Genomic DNA, 24,759 nt, shown 5'->3' with positions numbered 1-24,759 from the left:
ATCCCGGTCGGGCGCATGCGGGAGTCTGTCTGACTGTCTCTCCCCATTTCCAGCTTCAGAAAAATACAAAAAATAAAAATATAAATAAATAAATAAATAAATAAATCCCCAAACGTGTCATGGGGCTGTCCTTCTCATAATCAGTTTGCCTACTAGCAAGTTGCTGTGATGACCTAGCTTGTAAGGCGCTATTGATGAGTTTCACCTGGTGGGAAGACTAGCCCTATGGGTAAGCAAGGAAAATTCAGTCTTCACCACCAACAAAAGCATGCAGAGAACAGTTCAGTATATGTGAAGTAACGCACCTAGCCAAGGCCACTGTGCCAGTGTTACATTGCCATTAGGTAAGCGATGTTAAACAGAATGTTTTCAGCTTATTTCATTTTCTTTGAAGACGCCATGATTATAGTTTCGTTGAAAAGCTCCTGATTTTGACAGAGGCCTCTTTTCCACTGTGCGCCACGAGAGCTCACAGCCTTGACTTCCCACTGATTTTATATTAAGAGGATTTTCTCTGCCGTGGACATAGCACCGAAAACTGAGGGAACCCTGGTATAAAGCGCACATATAAGGTGACGCGCGCTACCAACCTCCAAAAACGAGAAGGGAATCAAACGGTCATGTTCAAGAACAGCTCAGCGCCCCTCTGCCCCTGAACTCGAACATGCCATGGGCAGTATCTTTTTCCTGTGTCAATGGGAGCTCATTAAATGTAAATTCTGCCGACAAACTGAGCCATGCCATATTAGCGCTTGCCAAGGCTTGACATTTTTAATACATTAATAGTACGTCTGTAATGTAATGGAAAACTATTAATCACAACTGGTTATGTGCCAGAAATGTAAGCTATAATTGGCTGCCTCTTGTCAAGAACGTCTGTCGCACAGGCCTGCAAATGCCTAATATTCAAATACCTTGCAGTCCTCTGCATTTTTTCCCTGTCAGTTCTCTGAATTCGATCAATGGTGCGGTCCATAATTCTGTGTAATGACCATCATTAGAATTCTGGTGGAGCTTAATGAGAATTCAGTACCGTTGGATCACTGTTGAGTCAAGAAATAGTCATGGGTTCCCATGCATTTCCTATGGGTCCAAATTTTTCATGGATATATATATATATATGTGTGTGTGTGTATATTTTGTAGTTTCAGGAAGGCCACATGTGGATAAAGACAGTAAACAAGAATAAACGGAATAGGGAGATCATATCCATTGGTTAAAAAAGTGTGTGTGGGGGGGGAGTAATCTCAGGGAGAATTCAAACAAAGACTTGGGGTCCTATTTTAAAAAATAACAGGAAGAATTCACCCGCAGTGTTCAATCAGCTCAGGGTCATTGCCATCAATTTTGGGTCCTCAAGAATCCAGCGTCCTTGGTAAATAAGTTGCTGTGTATATATTTGAAACAAAGAATTGAAGTTAATAATTTCTGATTAGTGGGTTTTCTGTTGCTTCCGTTGCAAACACCCCCCCTAAAAAAACATACGCCATGAAAGTGTTTGTTCTGGTTATAATAAAGTAGTCAACATTGTTGAAAAGTGTACATTTATTTTAACACCTTTTGGGATTATCACTTGTCAAATTGATAGGTTTCTGAAAATATCAACTTACATATACTGATGAATCTGGAGGGGGGAAAAACAAAAACCCAGAAGACTATAGTAGCCACAGCACATGCTTCTCTGGGATGTTGTTTCTTTTTGGCTTAAGATTCAAATTGGCCCTGGCCACTTGGCTCAGTGGTAGAGTGTCGGCCTGGCATGTGGAAGTTCCAGGTTCGATTCCCGGCCAGGGCACACAGGAGATGAGCCCATATGCTTCTCCACCCTCCTTCTCTCCTTCCTCTCTCTCCCTCTCCTGCAGCCAAGGCTCCATTGGAGCAAAGTTGGCCCGGGCGCTGAGGATGGCTCTATGGCCTCTGCCTCAGGCGCTAGAATGGCTCTGGTTGCAACAGAGCAACGCCCCAGATGGGCAGAGCATCACCCCCTGGTGAGCAAACTTGGTGAATCCCAGGCACATGTAGAAGTCTGTCTGACTGCCTCCCCACTTCTCACTTCAGGAAAAAAAAAAAAAAAAAAAAAGATTTCAAATTGTACTCAACATAGTGTAGTCTTTATGTTCCGAAGAAGAGACAGATTCAGATCAAAACTGCTAATTATTTTTTCATAGGCACTCAAATATTCAACTTTTCCTAATAGGAAACATCACAGTTTTCAACGGTATGATAACATTTTATGAATGGGATGTAATGAAAATGGTAGTTGCATCCGTAAAGCAATTATTATAAATTACTTTGCTATGGAAACACAATTCAACCATCTGCTGGCATTTCATAGTTTCTGTGGCTTAGTTCATTTTAAGATGTTGCATTATTTAAATATAGTGGATTCCTTTTATAAGATTGTTGGATCATAGTGAACATCTACATTTAAACTGCTTCATGTGACTTGAGGGGTCTCTAATGGCATTTTCTAGAACTCTGGGCTTTTTGACCCTTTTCAATGGTTTAAAGAAATAATTATTTGGACTATGACAATATGAATGAACTGATGAAGCAAGTGCAGTTTTTGAAACCTGGAACCCAAATCTTATAATTTGTTTAGATACTGACAGTGATTGACGAAGAGATAAGTTACTAGTTAAACTCGCCAGTGAGTTCCTCCCATTGCTATGCGGGCTGCATTATCAGTTAGCCAGAAGTATCTTAAACCAGTAATTTTTATTTTCTCTTAGCATTCGTGCCGTATTATTCTGCTTCATGGCCTGTTAAGTCACCCTCAGCTATTTTTAAATGTGCATTTTAAATTGTGCGTTTTACTACAGAGCCTTTAGTTTTAAAGCAGCGAATAATATTGGCCTTTGGGATAAATTCTCTGCTGTTACAGAAAGTAACTACAGATGCAGATGTCACGGCTGTAAAAAGATGTAAGAGAATAGAGAATTCTTATGAAAGGAAAATTTGCTCCTTTTGAATCTTTTCTTCCCTCTCCCCCCCCCCCAACCCAGAGCCAAATTATCTTTATGACTAAATGCAGCCAAACAAAAGATGCTAAATTCTCCCACTATATAATGGGCAATTCCAAAGGGACAGGCTGGTGTGAACAATGCCAGTTTTCACTCCAGACAACAAAAGCTAAGAAAAGTACAAGGAATTTGGAGATTTTTAGGGTCTCTTTGCCAAGAGACAAAAGGTTTACAACGAACTGTCACTTCTTTGTCATTGTTATTAAAACACTCATTTCCTCCTCTGTTGTCCTGGGAGATGTTCTAGCCCTCCCAAATGTGAGACATGTTCAAGTCCAGCTGCTTGCTTTCAGCTTGGTCAAGATGGAAATATCACGTTTGAAGCAAAACCCAGCAATTCACCTGGCACACGCGCGCACGCACGCATGCACACGCACTCACAATCATGTCTTAGTTATGTGCAAGAATTCCTTCATGCTGAAATTCTCCCCAATGGGAATAATTTCTGTGGCCTGTTCATTCTAGTCAAGCAGCTGGGGGTAAAGGTTACTTACATCACACCAGTTTGCTTTGTTATTTTGTTTTTTTTTTTTTTTTTGCTTTTTTCCAATTTGCTTTGTATTGCATCCAACCTCCCCAACTTCCACCTACCTTACCTTTGGGAATGTGTTGATTCTGGGATAGTAACTCTTATTCTCGTTGTTTCTGAAAAGGGCGCCGGTGCCAGAAGAAGAGAATGATTGACGGGAAACAGACACCAGGAGAAAGACACTCCCCCTTCTGCTTCACGTCCTGACATCAGAGTGCGTCTGAGCAGCCCTCGTGAGCGGTGACCATCCGGGATCCCCCAGGGCTATCGGATGGACAGCCGGAGGGCGATCCCTTTGCTGAGTCATTGCCTGCGACTGGAAATTACCAAAAACCAAACTAGTCCCCAGTCCAACAGCTATGTTCCAGGACAACGAAAAACCCGAAAGCTGCTGTTGACACCTGACGCAGATGTGTGTCGTTAGCCTTCCACCAAAGTCTTCAATATCCCCGGACACGTGCAATATTTCAGTCCTTGACGTTCGGTTTTGGAATTAACTGTGAGGTCTCGTCCTCTTTTTTTAATTTTTTTTTTTTTAAATATACAGCTCTACTTACGTATTGACGCAGATGTATGTAAAATAGAGACCACAGATAAGCAAACCCTTATAGTCACCAGGAAGATTGCCAAGAATTTAGAGATGTATTTGTCAAGATTCCTGTCCATTCACGCCCTTTGGGTTACAGTATCGTCAGTGATGCAGCCCTACCCTTTGGTGTGGGGACATTACGATGTGTGTAAGACTCAGATTTATACAGAAGAAGGGAAAGTTTGGGATTACATGGCCTGCCAGCCGGAATCCACGGACATGACGAAATACCTAAAAGTGAAACTGGACCCTCCTGATATCACCTGCGGAGACCCGCCTGAGACGTTCTGTGCAATGGTGAGCCAAACCTTGTGACTAGAATAGTTCCTAGTAAGTGGGGGCTTGTTGTACATGAATACCAGTGAGGTGACTTAAAAAGACTCAACCCGTGCAGCGAGCTGGTTATGTGGGTGGGGAAGATTTGGGCCTCATGGTCCGGGGAGGCTTGTGTCATTTGGAATGAGAATTCACAGGGCAATCATGGGTTTGGGACTTACCTGCCACTTTCCAAAGACTTCACGGCGACAGTATATATACATTATCAAAGACAGCGTCCCGCGGAAAGTTCAATTTCAGATTGGAGATGGGGAACCCGATTAGGCCATATGTGATATGGTGAGGATAAAACCCTTACCAAACTTCAACAACGGAGCGTGTATAACACGCAGGCCAGTCCCAGGTGTCATGGCTGTCCTCATCGGGGCACTGCCGGTGTTTGGAAATCTTTGGTTAGGAGAGCAGCGAGAAGAGAAGCAGAGGAGGAGAGAGGGGCTCAGGCATGTGGAGAGGGAGCTTTTCCAGAAGCGTCTGATTGGTCCATTTACGCAGTTCCTTATTTTTCGAGAGTTGCGGCTTTCCGTGGGTCTTTGTAAAGGTGGGCTTTGGTGTGCTAGAGACATAGTCGCTAAAAGGCAAGGATGTGGGGGGTACCGACTCAAGAGCGGCAAGCCCTCGCCTCGCTGGCTGGTTCTGTGGCTTTCAGCAAAACAACATGTTACAAAACCGGTTGTCCCACAGGCTAATTGACGTGAACACGAGTGAAGTTACTCTGGCCTCTCATCGGCGGCGTGGACTAGTCAACATGGAGCGAAGCCGTGTTATTTGAGGATGTGCTGTAGTGTCCTTTGGATCAGCAGAGTGACCAAATTCATTGTTTTTCAGGGCCTAGACGAGTCTTTTTCTAGGTGGAAAGGTAAATGCGGTGTGGGAAGGGAACATTGGAGTGACACGTTGAATTTTCACTAGGGACATTGCTGAAAATGTACCTGTAAGGCCATCAGTATAAGAGTGCAGTGGTTAAAATGATGTAAGTCTGCGTGTTAAGGAATTCAGATAGTGCGTGCATCGGGCGTCTGCCGCCACTTGTGTTTTATTCTTTTGTTACAGCGCTGGTCTTCATTCAAGGCTGGAACTGGGATTCCATTTTTCACCTAGCAGATATCATCGTACGGCAGATTCTAATAGTATTCTTACCTGACTTTATTATCTTGAACCTGGCCGGGCATTTTCAGGATAGTGAAACTATTAATCAAAGTAACATCTGTTCACGGTCCCCCGTGAGTTACATTAGCATAAGATCATCCCAGACCCAGCATCGAAGAAAAGGTTTTTGTAACAGGAAACGATTTTGAGCAATAAAGAGTGTTTTCACCTAAAAGCTAAGGGCTTGCCATTTTTCAGAAGTGCCTTTGGGGACTGGTTTGAATTATAGGCTAAACCTGATTTCATGGAGAGTGAGAAAAAGAGCTCGGCGATTAGGTGTCAGGATGACTAAAGTGCCCTGGAAAACTAAATATTTCGAAGAGAGGGCCCATCTCTCCGGGAGGCAGGCTGGCAAAGAAGCTGCGTGTTAGGAACCAGAGACTTCCGACCCGGGAGTGTATTCCAACGCATTCGCAAAACTGCAGGAAGTCTGTAAAAAAAGAGCGGAGACGTCTGTTGGCTTTCCATAAGGACAGTTTCTCATGTCTCACCCAAGGTCAAGTTTAAGGTCTCATTGGTCACCTGGGGGTGGGGGGGAGTCTGCCGTGCAGGTGGCCGGCTGTACGGTCTTTCACGCCTTACAGCGCGGGATGAGTTCTGGGCCAGCTCTTCGTGTTATTGGGAACACTGTAGCGCTCATGCGCTTATGACAACATACCAGTTCTGGAGACTTGTTTAATGATTTGTACATCTAAGGAAAAGAGCAAATCTCCTCTGGTAGGAGAATGTCTCCTGGGCCCTGTTCCTGTGCGTCATGTTCAAGGGCATATGTACTTGGGGTCCCGTCTGTCTGTCCATCCCTTTCGCCCATCACGAGTGGGAAGGGGAACTTTATAGAACGTCTCCTGCCTACCTTTCACAGGGACATGGTCTAAAAGGTTCTTAAACAAGCCTGTTCCTACCAGTCCACTGGGCAAGGGATGCAAAAGGCCAAAAGGAAAAAAAAAAAAAAAATTCAAGTGATATCACTCAGCTTCACCCCTATGGTTGCCTGTATACTTGACGTCTTCATGCGAAACTCCACAGGACAGTCTTTTTAAGAGGCCACATTTTACTAGGATGTCGATGCATGGAGGCCTGGGTAGATTTAAGGTTGTCTGTCATTGGGCTGAGTCGTTTTCCAAGGGAGAGAGCGAGGTTTGTGAGATGTTACCCGTCAGCGTGTACTTTGGAATCCGTGAGGGGCCTAATGGGCTGAACCATCTATCCCGTCAGTGCGCACTTTGGGACTATTTGTCTGTATGGCATGGTCTATGCCAAGTCAGTGATAATGGCCCAATCTAGAAGCACACTTTCATGGCAGGGTTGGACTTCCCATAAGGCTCTGAGTGTAAGAAGGGATCCTGACCCCAGGCGGTGACTCTGTCTCGGGGTGCTGTCACATCACACCTGCTGAGGTGCTCCTTAGCCCGAAGTCTAATGGGAATCCACCAAGTCACTTGTGTCATGACGCTCACACTCTCCCCTCTGTGACACAAGCTTTCGTACCTGCTCCCCGGGTCATTATGGCCTATTACATCAGGCTAGCTGCCAGCGAGCAAGTCATGGCTCGCCCCTGCTCTGTAAATATTTGCTGCAAAATGGTTTCAGTAATCAGCTGCTCAGCGAGTGACACCCTGATTAGCTGTGACGCTAGCAGTTCTGAGTACCGAAGGGACGTTTGGTCAGAGAAATGCCCTATCATTCCTGTAGCCCGTTTATTTTCTGTGAAGTTGAAATTCACTGGCAGTGCACTGAGGGCCTAGCTTGCTGTTCTGGCCTTTGCTACATCATTCTCTGCTATCCACGAATGCTGCACGCACTTTATTTCTATTTATTTATTTTTTATTCATTTTTACTAGAGACAGAGGAGAGAGAGGAGAGAGAGAGAGAGAAAGAGAGAGAGAGAGGAAAGAGATAGAACAGGGGGAGGAGCAGGAAGCATCAACTCCCATATGTGCCTTGACCAGGCAAGCTCGGGGTTTCGAACCAGCAACCTCAGCATTCCAGGCCAACACTTTATCCACTGTGCCACCACAGGTCAGGCGCTGCACTCGCTTTAGACTGAAATCTCGAGACAAAAGGGCCACGTGATTCCATTTAACAATAGCTCTCTGCTTATTAGCCTGGGTGACTGCCTTAATAACTCTTTTGTGTCCGGTGACTTTAAGTTGTGTAAGACCAGCAGTTTAAACATTAGCCTTACGGGAGAATTCTGCCGTTTCTACTCAGGATAGTGAAATGGGAGACTACAGAGAGCTACAGATTTATATGTCTATAGGTATGGATTGTGCCAATTGAGAACTTACATTTTCTTTTTAATTTGATAGCTTTTACCTTGCAGGCAGCGTAAAAAAATAGCTCTGTTTTTGTTCAGGCGGAAGAATGCTGAGAGCAGCAGAGGCCTGAGCACCATGTCTCAGGCCGGGTGACCACGTTCATATGGGTCACAGGCCCCTTGGAGCCATAGAAAAGCGTCCGGTGGCCCAGCTCTGCCAGAAAACACAGGTCGTCTGGCAACGGTGGCCTGTGCAAGTTGCACAAAGAGCAAACGCGGGGCGACATGGGCCCGTGTACCAGGCCGAGTGACAGCACAGGGCCGCGCCTCATTCTCTGTGCATTTGGGCTAGCGGAGCTGTCCTGCCACCGCACCACACCCCAGTGACTCACACGTGGCCAGCTGATCTGCAGTGACCTCCAGCCCGTGGCTGATTTCCCTGGTAAGTTCAGCAGGAGCTTTGAGGAGATGACCGGGATGGGAGGAGTCTCGGGCGTCGGCTCTGTCCGTGGTGCAGAAGTGCTGATCAGGGCTGTGGACATGGGCGCCCCTGCGTGCGGCGGGGGTGGGGGGTGGGGGTTGGGGGTGGGGAGTTCAGAGCCAATCAAAACTAAATTGGGAAGCCAAGATTATTAAAAAGTCTTCTGTGCGTGTAATTTTGGCATAATATTATGAGGTGGACATTAAACGTTTCCCTTGGAGACACTAGGCATCGTTAATGTAGCATGCCTTTAATTACAAGTAGGTTCATATTACCAAAAAAATGGGGAAAAGAAAGGCCTCAGAGGGGTCGTTAGCAATACCCTCATTATGTTTACTGAAGTAATGAAAAGAAGGGGTGTAATTTTTCTAAATAAAATGTCAGAATTTGAAATGGAAATGGATTTTCTTTACTAATGGGTGCCTGCACTCTTGATAGTCATTTATTCAAGCACCATAGCAGGTCTATTAATGATCATTTTATATTGTGCTATTTCCAGATAGACTCCTATTAAGAAGGGGGGAAAAAACTTTAATTATTGTAAGCATTGTGGATAGAGCATATTTTATTATGTTCAGATGGAATTTAGGAAGGCAGTAGAAAGCCTTTGTGTTTTTTTATTCTAAAGGAGCCCAGTGGGATGAGCAGGTCTCAGGGCTATCCATAACTTACGTTTCTGATTTGACATCGGCCCAGGAAGGCCATCTGGTGGCTATCAGGTGGCCTTTGAGAAGTTATAATTTGATAAACTCAGTGACGTTTTCAATGACAAGGCATTAATATCAATTTTCCCCAAACGGGAAATGACATTGACTTATGTAATGATCGAACAATCTTAAAAACACACTCTGTTCACATGGAACATAATTCAATAAATGAATGAAGTTTTAATAACAATGACATATTTCATCTGAACTGATTTATCCCTTAATTATACCAGAATGGAATTAAAAAAAGAAAAAAAAACCTACTTCCATTCCTTCATTATTAACACTTCATTGTTATTAGTTCATTATTTAGATTTATTTCTTAGAAAAGTTTAATTTATGTTCGCCATGAGTTAAGGTCCACGGAGATCAATCTTTCTGAGATGTCACTGTGGCATTTCCTTGTTGAGGGACCTACAGCAACTCCTTGTTGTCTGTTGTTTCAAGTAGGAAGTGTGCTACCAGAGCTTTAAATCTGCTCAGTTTGCACAACCCTTCTTCCGTTCCTTCCCATCGGGTGCCTGTGGCGTGCGCGCATGCGCAGGGGACTTGAGGCTAGTGATCTGATTGGAGGGGAACCCCTGGACTTGAGGCTAGTGATCTGATTGGAGGGGAACCCCTGGACTTGAGGCTAGTGATCTGATTGGAGGGGAACCCCTGGACTTGAGGCTAGCGATCTGATTGGAGGGGAACCCCTGGACTTGAGGCTAGTGATCTGATTGGAGGGGAACCCCTGGACTTGAGGCTAGCGATCTGATTGGAGGGGAACCCCTGGACTTGAGGCTAGCGATCTGATTGGAGGGGAACCCCTGGATTTGGCTGGAAGCTGCATGGGCATAGATAGCCATGCAGGGTTTATGGGGGCGGCTATGGGAGGGAGCTGATAAAGGTGAGGGCTGTGCTAACCAAACCTAAAACCAACCCCGGTCACACCTTGTTCCCAGACAGTATCCTCCGCAGGCACAAGTGCCCTTGTCTCTCCATGTTGGGATCACACCCCACAAACATCATCCCAGGTGACTGCGTGCGGAGTGGAGTGAACAGAGCATATAACACAGGCACGGCCTGGTGGTGGTGGAGGTGGTGGTGAGAGTCCCAGTCACGTGGCACATGGCGCCCCCGGCCCCCTCGCCTCCGCAGGCAGTATGGGAGAGCCCGAAGCGCAAGGGATACCCAGCGGTGTGTGCCCCGAGGGTGGGGAAGTGAGACCAGCGCTCAGAATTTAAAGGTTGAACACTGTTTGCATATTGAAGGGCTACTTGGAAAATGCTCTCTGGTAACCGAGTGTCTAATGTTATATACAGTGTCTGAAAAAGACAAGTAAACAGGGTGGGTGGGACGCAGCATTTAAAGGACGGCACAGTGGCCTCGACGTCTTATAGCTATCTGGGAGGATGGAAGAGGAGCTAAGTGTAGCACCTGATCATTTAGACCTGTGTACACGTAGGTATTTCTGCTTAACTCTGGCGATGTTGGAGTGGGCCCCGTAGATAAACCCTGGCCCATACCCCCGGAGCTCCAGAGGCACGCTAGGATTAGGGGAGGCATTTAACTGAATGCACGATGGATGCAAGATGTTTGAAGGCGAAACAGACTTCAAGATGGGAACTGCCTTGGAGTCGAGCACTTTGACTCCCCCCTTCAGCTGAGAAGTGTGAGAGGACGCGGCCTAAGCACACCATAGTAAGCCTGGACTCTTTTGGGGGCCCCACCGGTGTATTGTTTTTGAGGGGAGGGGGCTGACGGCTTGCTTGGCTCAGCTTTGGAGCTCTGCTGGTATCTTGAGCCTTTGACCTTGAGGACTAGACTCACCCCCTCATCTCATGTGTTCTTTTCCTACCTGGACAAGCAGAAGACATTCCTCTTGCTCATGCTCAGAGACTCTGCTGCTCTCTACTTATCCCAATCCCACCCAGCCTTCAAGGTCTCGCTCAAGTTCATGTCTCTACACTCTTCCTGTCAAGTTCAGCTTATCGTCTCCTGCCCGTTAACCTCCTCTCTTTCTCTGTGTGCATATATGATATAACAGATGCACATATATATATAAAACTGTGCCTGTGTACTCTATACTTCCCCCTACCATTTAGCCCTTTAGTACATTTTATTGTTTTCTATACCCACGTACACGCTGTTGCACGCGTTTACGCTGTCCTGGCTCTATGACTAGATCACTGCTCTTTAAGTGAGAGAGCATGTGACACAGCCTACTGTATAAGTCGTTGTGTAACTTCCTCTTGTTATTTCAACCTGGGGTTTCAGAGACATGCCGTTATGTAGTCCTCCGATGCAGAGAACACCACCTTCTTCTGCTTTTCTGTCTCAGGGCATTTGCTATGCTCCCAGGCAACAGATAAATAATACCATGTTTTTAATTGACTGATTGATTTTTTTTTAAGTGCAGTATTGATTTTCCAGAATGTTTCTTCCTTCTTCAGAACTTTGATCAGGAATCTAAGGTCTGTTTTTTCCTCTGTAAATTAAGAGACGGCTAGAAAAATTGAGTTATTGCACTTGGGCAGCTCGTGATGATGTCCTCAAAGGACAGATGGGAGAGGGCAAGTGCTCTGAGCGCTGATGCTGAGACGGTATAGGAGGGACTCTTCCCGTTTCTAATTGAATCCTTTAAAAATATTTATCCATTTGCCACACCATGGATGGATCTTGAGGGTATCATGCTAAGCAAAATAAGTCAGACAGAGGAAAGTCAGGAACCATTTGATTTCACCCAAATGTCGGATATAAAACTGAAAGCAACAAATGAGCAGACAAACCAAAACTCGTAGACACAGACAGCAGTCTGGTGGTCACCAGAGGGAGAGGGGGCTGGAGGGCCAGTGAAGGGTCGAGGGGGTCAAATATATGGTGACAGAAGATTTGACTTTGGGCGGTTGGGCACACAATACAATACGCAGATGATCTATCATAGAATTGTATGCTTTGCACCTACAGAATCATATTAATCAATGTCACCCCGTAAGTTTAATTAAAAAAGTATTCATCCAAGTAGAAACTTTGGAAAGGATGGAGGCCTCACACACAGCACTCCAGTCGTTTTGCCGTATTTCTTGAAAACCTCGCTCCCTGACCAGAGCATGTTTTGTTTTCTAGAATTGGCATCACATCGCAAGGGGTTTTTCGCCCTTTCCGTTTAGCATTCTTTTTAGCATTTACTTATTCTGTACCCGTAGAAAATATGATTTTGAAAGCCATCAATATCTTATTATGTGGATATACAGTATTTTATTTAATTATGTTTCCCCTCGGATGACTTGATGTCATTTCCATTTATTTTTTCTTTCTGTTCAAGTGTTGTGATGATAAGTCCAGTCTTCTCACTTAAACATACACCTCTTCCATGTCCCAAGCCTCCAAAATTCAATGCGTATACTTGGGGGATGTTGAGCTCATTATATTATATTTAGTTGAGACTCAAGGGTAGGGCTGTAGTCCTGGGTTCTCAGGGATGGAGTCACCACTGAACGGCATGGACATGCTAGACGTCAGTCATGGGGAAGAGGACACGGGTCTGGAACCAGGATGCGCGACTTAGAGCCCTCTCTCTCTGGGGCTTGCTGTCTCTGTCTGGACAGGAGAGAGCGCCTGGCGGTAGGAGGAGGACAGCTTCAGCCACACGGTAGAGGGCAGAGTCCGGAGACGTCTTTGGGAGCAGCAAGCTGAGGACAAGCAAATCACACCTTGTAAATTAGACCGGTAGCTTTAAAACTTGCTTTAAATTGATCCACCGTGAGAAATACTTTTTATATTGCCACTCAGGAAACACACACTTATCCACACAGGCAACCAAAACAAAAGCTTCACGAAGCAGGACGAACTCTTTCTATGTGCTCTGTCCTCCCATACTGTTTTTCTCTTCTTTAACAAGTGATTGAAAATAGTATGTGGATCGCGAGCCACAAACTAGATGCAGCGTGGTTTTTGGAAACTTGCGCAAAGGAGAAAAGACTGCATACATCGTTGGGTAACTTCCTTTTTCTAATTCAACGTCAAGTCTTTGAGATACACCCTATGTGGGTAGTTCTTTACCCGGTCTTCTGGTTATGGACAGTGAGGTTGTTCGGTTTGTCACTTTAAGACTCTCAACCTAGGTCAGATTGTCCTCCAGAAAAATAGTCTTCAAATTGATATTCCCACCAGCATTTTATGAAAATGTTTCAGTCATTAGATCCTCATCAATACTAGGCATTGTATTCTTAAATTTTCCTCTATAGCAGATAAATGAAAATAAGTAGTTTACCCAAAAAGCTAATGAAATTATCCTATTCCCACAACCTTTTCTGCTAAGGTAGTCGGGGTTTTTTTTGGGGGGTGGGGGAGTTGCTTTTTTTGTGTGTTTTTTTTTTAATTGGCATTGATATAGGGATAGGCTAGATGGTAAAAATGACATTTCATTTTTTAAAGATGCGTTTATTTGCTTATTGAAAAGATTCATTTCTAATGTTCCTTGGCTATTTAAATTTACTCCCTGGAGTAGTTTTAAACCTTTGTATTTCTAGCTCCTTTTCTAACTTTTCTACTATAACCCGTTACTTAAATATGTGCATATATTATAATATTTTTTTAAATTTAATATCTGTGCCCTTTACACAGACACCATTTTCTTTGTCAGTTGATCATGTTAAAAAATATGAACATTCTTTCTCCCAGAAGAACAGGTCTGGTTTCAGGTTCTCTTCCACACCCTTTGTTTCATGGACACTTTCCACATTCTTGCGCTGGATCTTGCTGGCACGGAGCCATGATCTCGGGGCCAGGAAGGATTCATCCGAGTGCCCCCTCACAGCTGTTGGTCCTAATGGATGAACCCTGAGAAGCTGTCATTTGCCCGAAGCAAAGTGTCCCTTTCCCCACAGAGCCAGGCCTTTTGGAAGCAGTTGCACACCAAAACGTCCTCTCAGGCTTAAGTAGCCCCTGTGATCTTTGCCTGTCAGACCAGGTGGCAGACTGGTCCCGCCTGTGCCGTTTCTAGGTTTCTGAATTCCTTTCCTTAGCAGAGGGGAAGCGATGAGAGTTGTTTCGCCTGTAATATCGGGAGGTTGGCGGGTTGTTACATTTCTTCTCATCTTTCTGGGAGCAGGTAGAGTCATGGTGTCGGTTCCATGAACACAAAAGGTGCGAGTTGAGGAAGAAACTAGAATTGGTTTTCGCTCTTTGACCTTAACCTACTTGGAAACTGATCTCTAAAATATTAAATGGGGAGTTGAGCCGGATGTGGCCTCAGCACAGAGAAGTAGCCCTTCTGTTCCAGGGGGGGTGACGTCCACCCAGAGGTCCCGCAGCTGCCGTGTCACCGGGTCCTGTCTGAACAGTGATCATGCACCCCTCACGTCTCTCTGTTTCTCTCCCGTTGCTCCCTTTTCTTCTTGGAAACCATAAACTGAGGAAATCCCACTTCCGAGGAACTCTCTCCCTGCAGGGGAGAGTCCAGTGGGTGTGGTCAGCTCAAGTCACAGAAGAGGATGTGTTCATGGCATAGAAATCAAGCTATGGTGGCCCATGTGTTCACTGGAGTGGGTTGTGATGCCTGGAGCACTCCGTGTGGATTTTCAGAGATTAGGAAGACGAATCTCATATGTGCTTTTGGGGACCAAATAGACTCCTATTAAGAAGGGGGAAAAAACTTTAATTATTGTAGGCATTGTGGATAGAGCATATTTTATTATGTTCAGATGGAATTTAGGAAGGCAGTTGAAAGCCTTTGTGTTTTTTTATTTTAAAGGAGCCCAGTGGGATGAGTAAGTCCCAGGGCTATCCATAACTTACGTTTCTGATTTGACATCGGCCCAGGAAGGCCATCTGGTGGCTCAGAATAGAGTTCTGTTCACCCACCACTGCGGTCACTGCTTTAATAGTGCCTCGCACGGTGTGAAGCACACACAGTAGTCCTTACTGCCCGCTTGTCGAGTTGAACTTGGTCTGTATGTATACAAAGAATATTTGTTGCTGATATTTATCAAGAACTTACATGAGGTCACACACTGTAGAGAAGGCTTTGACTTTGTTGGGGTAATCTGATCCTCAATCCTATCATTAACCTTCTTTCACGAATGGGTCAAGTCATCGAGGCAAGAGATGAAGTAACTTCTCCAACTAAGTAGGGGGAATGGGATAGAAACCTGCCGGATGTGCACGTCCCAGCCTTAAACTGTGTCGGGAACTCTTCCCCTAATGTGATTTGTTTTATGTGGGAGAAAGCCCTTCGCCAAAAACCTTTTTAAAAATCACATTTGTGATTCAACTATGAGCTACAATCCTGCGGTTTTTGTGTTTTTTTTGTTTTTTTTTTTTTAATTTCAGAAGCCTTTCATCTAAAATAACTTAGAAAAATTGGATTCTGTAAACAGAGTGCAGGGAATGTTGGAAGTGCACATTACGTGGTGAGTGTCTTCACTCGGGGGTAAGGGAACCAATCAACAGTATTTGTTTCCATTCTTGCTTTCTTTTCCATCAGTGTGATCATATAAATGGGAAAAAGCTGTGAGAAAGCATGTAGACTGGAGTACATACTGCATTCACCATCCCAAGCCTGAATAGTAAGTCAGCAACTGTTGCCTAGAAAAGAAAAAAAAAAAAAAAAAATCGGGTTCTTGTGGGTGAAGTGTTGAAAAAAGTAATTAGCAGGATATTTTTTATTTTTATAGTATCAGTAACAACTATTAATCGTATAGCCAGCTGCCTTCCTGCTGTCTCCCCTTGGATGTCTAGTGAGCAGTTTCAACCATGTTAAATTGAATAAATGAAACTCGATTTCTTTGCCCCAAATCTGCCGTTAGTTTTTCCTATTTCTGTTAAACATTAGCTTATATTTACCTGGCTGCACAAGAGAAAATAGCTGGGAATTCTCCTTAACTCTTTTACGTCCCTCGCTACACCTATCAACGAGTCCCCTTGCGCCACTTTTAGAATATCTCCCGAATCAGACCACTTTCCATCGTCTTCGCCGCTCACTGCCAGTTCTCAACCAGCTTCATCTCTGGGCTAGACTCCTGTGGTCTGCCGTCTTCTCCGCTTCCCACTCTCATTCCATCATCAAATTTACACATGGTTTGTAATGTAATAGTAGAGTGTATAATATAATAGGAATATTGCATCACTGTATAATTATAGGATCTATATGTGTGAAATTTTAAGAATCTCAGTGAGATGGGTCTTTGCCTTGTTTCATTTCCTCCCATAATTTGTGTCTCGTTGAGAATTAAGTCCAAACCCTTTCTACTGTTTGGAAGGTCTTATGAAATCAGGTCCCTGTACACCTCTCTGCACTTTACTCCGATCTTTCCTGCCTTGTTCAGCCCTCTCTACCTGTCACTTCTTGGGGTTCTTCATAAAGCTAAGTTTATTCTTGCCTTGCTGTGTGGACCCACATTTCTCAAGATGCTCTCATAGCTTGTTTTTCTACCTTTTGTTCAGGTCTCTGCTCAAAAACCTGTCTCAAAGGGTCCCATCTTCTCTCTGGGACACTATCTAAAATAGCATCTCCTCCCACCCTTGATCCATCCCTGCACCTGCTTAGTGGTTCTTCACTGAACTTTTTACAAGGGCGATGTTTAAATTATTTATATTTAGCGAGTGAAATGGCACCAAACCGACCAATCAGAAAGATGTTAATGGTTACGCCGTGCTGCATGCCGTCTGGGAGAATATCAGTTACAATGACCTGTTATTTGTTGTATTACATACATGGCTCATTTCTTTATATTTCTTTTCCCCTCCACAATACCAGCTCCACGGGGCAGGAATTCTGTCTTGTGTCTGCTCATAGTAGGGCTCGATAGATATTTGCTGAATGAATGAATGAACTGTTAGAACAGAGGTATGTTAATTTGATCATAACATGCATATTAAAGATTATTTCTCTGATACATACATGGTCTTTGGGATATATAGACTGCAATGGGGGTCCTCAATCTTGCACAAATCATAAAAAAATTGATATTTTTTCCATTAAAAGCATTGTAAAGTACATAATATATTTATAATAAATAGTTGTACAAGCATGACTTAGAAGGAACAGTAGTAATGTTACATTGTGTTTGTTAGGATTGACATCATCGTTGTCTCCGTCCCCTGATGCATTTCTTGCCTACCTCACCCAGAGGAAACAAGCCTCATAAATTCGGTGTATTTCCTTCTAGCCCCTGTTTTTATATTTTTATAACAAACTTATAGGTTCATAAACAACATATAGTTTTGACTTATTTTTTTTTTTAACATTACCATCCTGAAAAACGATTCTGTAACTTGCTTTTCATTTAACATTATTTTTTGCAAATTATCTAGTTCATACATATTAAAAGTTTTATATATATCATATAATGAAATATATATATATATTTCATTGTGTAAGCACATTCTTTATTAGTGAAAATTTAGGAAGTTACTCTTGGGCTTTAGTTTAGTTTTGAGTTTACTAGCCACTCTACAAGAAAACATCCTCTATCTGGGTATAGGAGCAAGATTTCATTTTGTTTTGTTTGCACCCAGAAACCAACCTGTTAGGTTGTAGACGAAACTCAAATGTAGTTGTAACATTTGATATTCCTACCAATAGATTATAAGGATTGCTTTTTCTGATTTGTTTTGTCTTATTTACTCATACACTTTCCCCCTATTATGTAATAAAAACATTTATGAAATCGTGTTTCTCTTATTGTCTTAGCTATCAGGATACTCCTAGTTAGATTATATGCTCTATCCTAGCAACCGTGCTTAATTTAGGATTTTTGATAGAACTATATGTGCCTTGACTCTGAATCACTCATCCCTGTTTTAACTGTTTAGTGGTAAATCACTTGGACGTTGCATGTGCATCACTAATAAAAATCCATAATGGGGAATCAATAGGAGGAAACATGAAATCTGGAGCAATAAATGTTGAGCTGAACCCTGAGCAAACTTCTTTGACTAGATGTTTGTATAGAGTGCAGCAAGTGTTAAGAGTAGCAAGCATCTTTGAATCTGGCCACCTGAATTGAAAGGTATACTCTGACCTGTACAACTTACACAAAAATCACAGCTTGAAAAATTATTCTTAGTATTCAGTTTGTATATAGCTTCCACCCCCCACCCCCCCAAATCACAGTCTTCACTACTGGACTATAGCAACATCCTGCTAGTGCCTATAAACCGGAAGTCCCCTTGCTTCCTTTGTAAGATGATATAGAAATATTGCCTCATCCATCACTAGAATGACTTGTCTGAATAAATACGGACTGCGAGGGAAGGGTTCTGTTTCTGATGAAAATCCCAGCCAGGACCTGTCCATTTAAGACTGACAGTGTAGGTAGATAAGTATACATTTTGTACATTTGCTTCTTTGGAGCAAGTTGAGACTGTTTTAGAAATAGCAACAATAAGACACACATCTCTTTATACCGTCCTAAGGAAGGGCCAATTAACTGCCCCTTCTAGTAGGAAATTTCCAGGATTGCTGGCTCTTGGACAGTCAGAAGTGAAATTGTCTAGCTTGGAAAAGGGCTTGCCTTTAGAGCTGTCCTGTTTCGATTCCAACAAATTGGAAGGTTCAAGTTCTAACGTAAGTTATTTCAGTTCTTTGCTCCCAGGACGAATAAGGTAATGCACCGTCCCTGGCACAGAGGAAACGCCAGTAGTTACTAACTCTTATCATTGTGATCATCATCTTTTCCGCCAAGAAGCTGAAGTCGTTCTGAGCCTCATTTCCTGCTTTGAAGGGGTCTTGTTTTCCCATTACTCTTCCCTTCCGTGGGCTGTCTGGCCTTCCCGGGTGTTCCTAATGACATCTGATAGCGTTATCAGATGTCACCTCACTGCTTGTGAGGCTCTGGCTCCAAGCCAGGTATTTAAAATTAAAATAATTTCACAACAGTGGTTTTAAAATAAATGAAATGTATTCTAAATAACACCATTAAAATCATCATTCATGGCTACAGTGGCATTTGCCGTGAGTTGATCACGGGTCAGTGTTTTAACAATTGCACTAGACATGCCTGACAGCAGCATCATGTCTCCAAAAAATATATATTAGCAAAATGAATAACTATATGAAAATAAATAAAAGCTCATTTTATTCATAAAATATTATAGTGGGCTTAAATGTCTTGGCTCTCACGGAGGCTTAGAACTGAAAGAGAGTGTCAAGGATAGAAAATGGACGTGCTGGGTCCTAAATCAATTTTCCGGCTCCTGTGTTATCCCCTCCCTTAAAAGTATCCAGTGTTTCTGCTCAACAAAGCAAAGCCCTGCAGGTGAATCCTGCAACCCACAATCCTCACTGGCTCCCGTTGCGTTCTATAGTTCGGGTGGTATTTGGATACAGTGTGTTCAGTGAAGGCAACACACCAGTTGCATTCTCAAGGTGACTCAGAATCGGGAAAAGGTTCTATTTCCTTCCAGGAAGTGGAGCCTGGCATCACGGCTTGGACAGGAGACAGAGAGTTGGATTCCAGCCCTCTCCTCCCCCCTGACTTAGCTTCTCTATGATGGGGGCAACCTGCCCGCCCACCCGTGCTTGCTGGTCCTCCGTATCCTGCAGACTTCCGTTGTTGCAACTTGATCTTGTTCACGACTCACAGGCATCTGGAATGGTGAAAATAAAAAACAACAAAAAACTGTCGCAGGCTGTACAGAAACTCCCTTTTCTTGGCGTTGGATAAGAAAACCCAGAAATGTTTGTCATTTAATTTAGCAAATACTTCTTGAGCACCTACTACGTGCAAGGCACTGAGCTAGAGATGTAAAGATGATCAAGACAAATCCTTGCAGGGCTCACGCTCGAGATCGGGAGAAACCAACCAACAGTTCCCACTGTGACAAATCTTTCAACCAAGCGAGTGAAGGCTCTAGGGGCATATGTCCTCTTGATGCTGGTGGCGACAGGAAAGTGAAGGTCATTCTTGAGGGAAGTCTGGATGTTGTCCAACGCTAGGTTTGTTCAGTGATGGTTATGGCTTACTGATATTCTTGGGGCTGTTTAGCACACACCCTTATTGAAACTCCTACAGCAAAGTAACTGCTTTTTCATGAGACTGGACATCTAACTCCTTTCCCTCACTGAAATGATTTTTGAAACTTTATTATTTTTATTTTTACAGAGTCAGAGAGAGGGATAGATAGGGACAGACAGACAGGAACGGAGAGAGATGAGAAGCATCAATTATTAGTTTTTCGTTGCGACACCTTAGTTGTTCATTGATTGCTTTCTCATATGTGCCTTGACTGTGGGGCTACAGCAGACCGAGTAACCCCTTGCTCGAGCCAGTGACCTTTGGTCCAAGCTGGTGAGTTTTTTGCTCAAACCAGATGAGCCGGCACTCAAGTTGGCGACCTCGGGGTCTCAAACCTGGGTCCTCCACATCCCAGGTCGATGCTCTATCCACTGCGCCACTGCCTGGTCAGGCTGAAACTTTATTTTTTAATTACAATTTGCATTCAGCATTATGATCAGTTTCAGGTATACACCATAGTGGTTAGACAATTGTATCCTTTGCACAGGGACCCCTCTGATATTTCCAGTACCCACCTGGCACCGTATATAGTTACTACAATACTATTGACTACACTCCCTGTGTTGTATTTTATATCACTGTGACTAATTGTAACTACCAATCTGCACTTCTCTTTTTAAAATTTCTTTACTTGATTGATTTTGGGGGGGGGGGGCGGAAACCCATCTATTTGTTGTTCCACTTATTTATACATTCATTGGTTGATTCTTGTATGTGCCCTGACTGGCAACCTTGGCATATCAGTAGAACGTTCTAATCAACTGAGCTACCCAGTCAGGGCCCAATCTGCACTTCTAAAGGCCCTGCCCCTCTTTCCCCCAGCCCCCAGCCCCCTCCCCTCCGGCAACCACCTGTCTATCCTCTGTGTCTATGAGTCTGTTTCCTTTTTTGTCTGTTCTTTAGACTCCACAAGTAAGTAAGATCACACAGTATTCATCTTTCTCTGACTGACTTCACTTAGCCTAATGTCCTCTGAGTCTAGGTCCATCCATGCTGTCCCAAATGATAAGATTTCCTTCTTTGTTCATGGTTGAGTAGTACTCCACTGTATATACGTCCTACAGCTGTTTTTAATGCAATTTAAAAGCAAGACTTCTTAGGCATGCACCCTCCCTGTCGGAGTGGAGAGCTGTCCTTAACAAGACACTTAGCGCCTCATTGGTGATTGTCGGCTACTGGTTTGCCTCCCAGGCAGGAGGACAAGGACAGAGCCGTATTCTCAGTTGTATCCCCAGCGATTAGTTTAGTGCCTGGTGCACAGTGAGCCCCGGTATCCGACTGTGGAATGAGGGGTCCTGCTCGCAGTCTGCCCTCCTGAAGCTCGGCTCCAGCCACTCCTGCTCTTTGGTTGTGATGATTGTCCCTCACTGATCTTTTCTGCCACTTGAGTTCTTCTTTGCACTGCCGTTGTCATCGTGTGTGACATCAGAGTAACCTCCGGCAGAACCTGGCAGAAGGTGACCCTTGGGGATAGTTCACGGCAGTATTTAGTTCTTTAACTGGGCGGTGTTCCCTCCAGTGAGTTCAGTCCTGTGAGCGTTTATGTAATTCCTTGCTCCGGGGAGCCCTGTGCTGGGGGCATAATGGGAGGTGACGATGACAGGCTAGACTCTCCCTTCAGGAAGCTTAATAAAGTAAACTGTGTACGAAGGAGAAGAACACACAAGCGATGCTAGCCTCCCACAGGAAGAGCGATGGGTACACCGAGGGAAATGATTCGTATCAAACTCAGAGATCAATAGTAGCTTCCCAAGGACCCGGCCTTTGAGCTGAGCTTTGGGGGGAGAATGAACTGCTCTGAGATGCAAGCAGAAAGACAAGGACATCCCATCTTAAGGGAACAAGCAAAGTCTGTCGTTAGCGTTTCTTTTCAGGTAATTCTTCTTGTGGGTCTAGCTCAGCAGTGGTAAATGTTATGACGGTGCCATCCATGGAATAATCCGAGTCCTGCTCATCCATCCTGTGTCCCCCCGTCACATCAACCACTGCTTATACAAGGCATAGTCCCCCACCCTCTAATCCGTCAATCATTAGATGATCACCTAGGTGAAGGTCCTTTATAAAAGATGAAGTTCTACATACATGGGGGACATGCCACATAAAAGGACGATGATTCTTATTACCTGCTTGTCTGCAAGCTCAGTGGTCACAGGTCACAGCACTTAACAGAGGGCATAGAGATTCAACTCAATAAATATTGAATGAACCCTAACCAAATACTTTTGGACGAGTTACCTATTTCAACCTTCTGTGTTCCGTTTCTTTTGCATGGCTTTTGCGAAGATGAAAACAATTAACTTTGACACCTATAGAGGACAAGTACAAGACAAAGTCACTCCCAAATACACCAGGCCCTGGGTTTGACCCAGGCCTTTGCCACCAAGAGTTTCTGTAGAGAGATGAGAATTACACGATGGCAGCATACAACAACACACAACCATAGGTGAGCGGAGACTAAAGTCACTGCTACTGCCGTTAAGTGTCATGAGTTTAAGGGTCTTTATTCAGAGATGGCAATAATCAGAACAATCTCGAGGAACCTAGAATCTAAATACAAACAACTTACCCTGATATTCGAGTCTTCCATAACCCTAATACCAAGCTTAGTTTTCCTTCTTCTCCCTCAATACTGATTCAAGACTCTGTGACATTTTTCTGGCACACTGGACTCTTGGTTTTTACCACAGTCTTCCAGGAAGAAACATTTATGGAACTACTTAAATGCCTGTTTTATTTGATTTGCTCTGCAGTGTTCTAGAACAAATCTTCATAACTCCACGAGCCTACCACCATTCTTTGACTGGCATGAATTTATGCATGATTACTGAGAAGGAACTTTATTCTAGAAAAATCTACCCATTAATGACGGAGCACTGGTGTTACATTCCCCCAGTTTATGAAATAGTTGGGATACATAAATATATACAATTCATTATTATCAGTGTTTCTGAAGTGTCTAAAGTTCAAGTCCCAGATTTATCATACTAATAATTTAATCTTTATAAAAAAAATTTTTTTTTTCTTTTCCAAGTGAGAGGAAGGGAGATAGACTCCCACATGCACGCCAACTGCAATCCACCCAGCAACCCCCATCTGGGGCTATGCTCTCAACTGAGATATGATATTTGTAGCACCTGAGGTGGAGGCTCCACAGAGCCATACTCAGTGCCTAGGGCCGATGCACTCAAACCAATTGAACCATGGCTATGGGAGGGAAAGAAAAAGAGAGAAGAGAAGGGCTAAAGAAGTAGATGGTCATTTCTTCTGTGTGCCCTGACTGGGAATCAAATCTGGGACATCCACACGCTAGGCTGACACTATCACTGAGCCAATTGGCCAGGGCCTGTAAAAATATAATTTAAAAATGGTTTTATGCATTTTTGGGTCATGTTAATCCTAATATGGAAAAGCCCCATTATATAAACAAGGAAGCTGAGATTTAAAAAGGTTAAATGACTTGCTCTAATTCACAATAACTAATAAATGGTAGATGTTGGATTTTCACAGAATTGTCAACTTATAATCATGAGAATTTTTCAAGTACGTTGTACTAGGCACTGTCCAGGTGCTTGAATGAAAGCCTGAAGAGACGTAAGAAAAACGTAACTACATCGCCCTTGATTTTTCAGTTTATTTCAGGGCTCTATGTTTTCTTTCCACAAATATGTCTTCTGTTAATTAAGAACACTGTCATCATCATTGACACTCCTTAGCTTGGGTTGTCACAAGGCTTACCGCAGAAATAATGCCAGAGCGGATTCCTCGGGGCTCCACAGGATCAGAGGCATCGGGCTATTGACAAATTGATACCAGAAAAGAACCGGGAGCTCTCGGGAGGAAAAGTAGCCTGCGGTTTCAGAGTGTGACTAACGGGAGCTTCGCTGTGGCGCTGGGCGGGGATTTAGTGTAGCTGGTCTAATCGGGGCAGGGCGGTTCTCTAGCGGTGCCTCCACGGCTGCTCTTCCCTCCTTTTCTTTAAGGGACGGCCACGGTTATTATAAGAAGTCATCGGGAATGTTCTCATTTCCATTTTAGAATCATGTCAAGGAAGAAAGACCCCAGCACTAGATCCTCATCAAAACCATTTCCAGCCCTGGCCGGTTGGCTCAGTGGTAGAGCGTCAGCCTGGCGTGCAGAAGTCCCGGTTCGATTCCCGGCCAGGGCACACAGGAGAAGCGCCCATCTGCTTTTCCACCCCTCCCCCTCTCCTTCCTCTCTGTCTCTCTCTTCCCCTCCCGCAGCCGAGGCTCCATTGGAGCAAAGATGGCCCGGGTGCTGGGGATGGCTCCTTGGCCTCTGCCCCAGGCGCTAGAGTGGCTCTGGTCAAGGCAGAGCGACGCCTGGGAGGGGCAGAGCATCGCCCCATGGTGGGCGTGCCGGGTGGATCCCGGTCGGGCGCATGCGGGAGTCTGTCTGACTGTCTCTCCCCATTTCCAGCTTCAGAAAAATACAAAAAAAAAACAAAAACAAACAAACAAAAAAACAAACCATTTCCAGAAGCTATAAATGAATATTTACGGTTAAGTAGCTACTAATCTGTGAAATAAGATACCATGTCCAAGAGAATATTTTTTTCTGATAGGCAAATCATATGTATTTTAATATTCTAAATATTTTCTTTCTCTGTATCAGTGGAAACGGGCAGTATCTTTAAGCAGACAGAGCGCTGCTGTTCTTGCCTGTCCGTG

At 44.0% G+C, this 24,759-nt stretch overlaps 1 protein-coding gene across 4 annotated transcripts in view; it reads left to right on the top strand.

Annotated features, from left to right (window-relative positions):
• The window catches only part of NTNG1 (netrin G1), a 301,686-nt gene that overhangs the window by 5,174 nt on the left and 271,753 nt on the right, over window positions 1-24,759 (top strand). For all 4 annotated transcript variants that reach the window (XM_066353126.1, XM_066353127.1, XM_066353128.1 and 1 more), the window contains exon 2: window positions 3,677-4,438. In XM_066353126.1, coding sequence (XP_066209223.1) covers window positions 4,193-4,438 — 246 coding nt within the window. In that variant the 5' untranslated portion in view covers window positions 3,677-4,192. The remainder of the gene's footprint in view (window positions 1-3,676; window positions 4,439-24,759) is intronic.

This window comes from Saccopteryx leptura, chromosome 11, assembly GCF_036850995.1.
Source record: "Saccopteryx leptura isolate mSacLep1 chromosome 11, mSacLep1_pri_phased_curated, whole genome shotgun sequence".
Taxonomy (NCBI): domain Eukaryota; kingdom Metazoa; phylum Chordata; class Mammalia; order Chiroptera; family Emballonuridae; genus Saccopteryx; species Saccopteryx leptura.
This window is presented reverse-complemented; position numbering and strand designations above follow the sequence as displayed.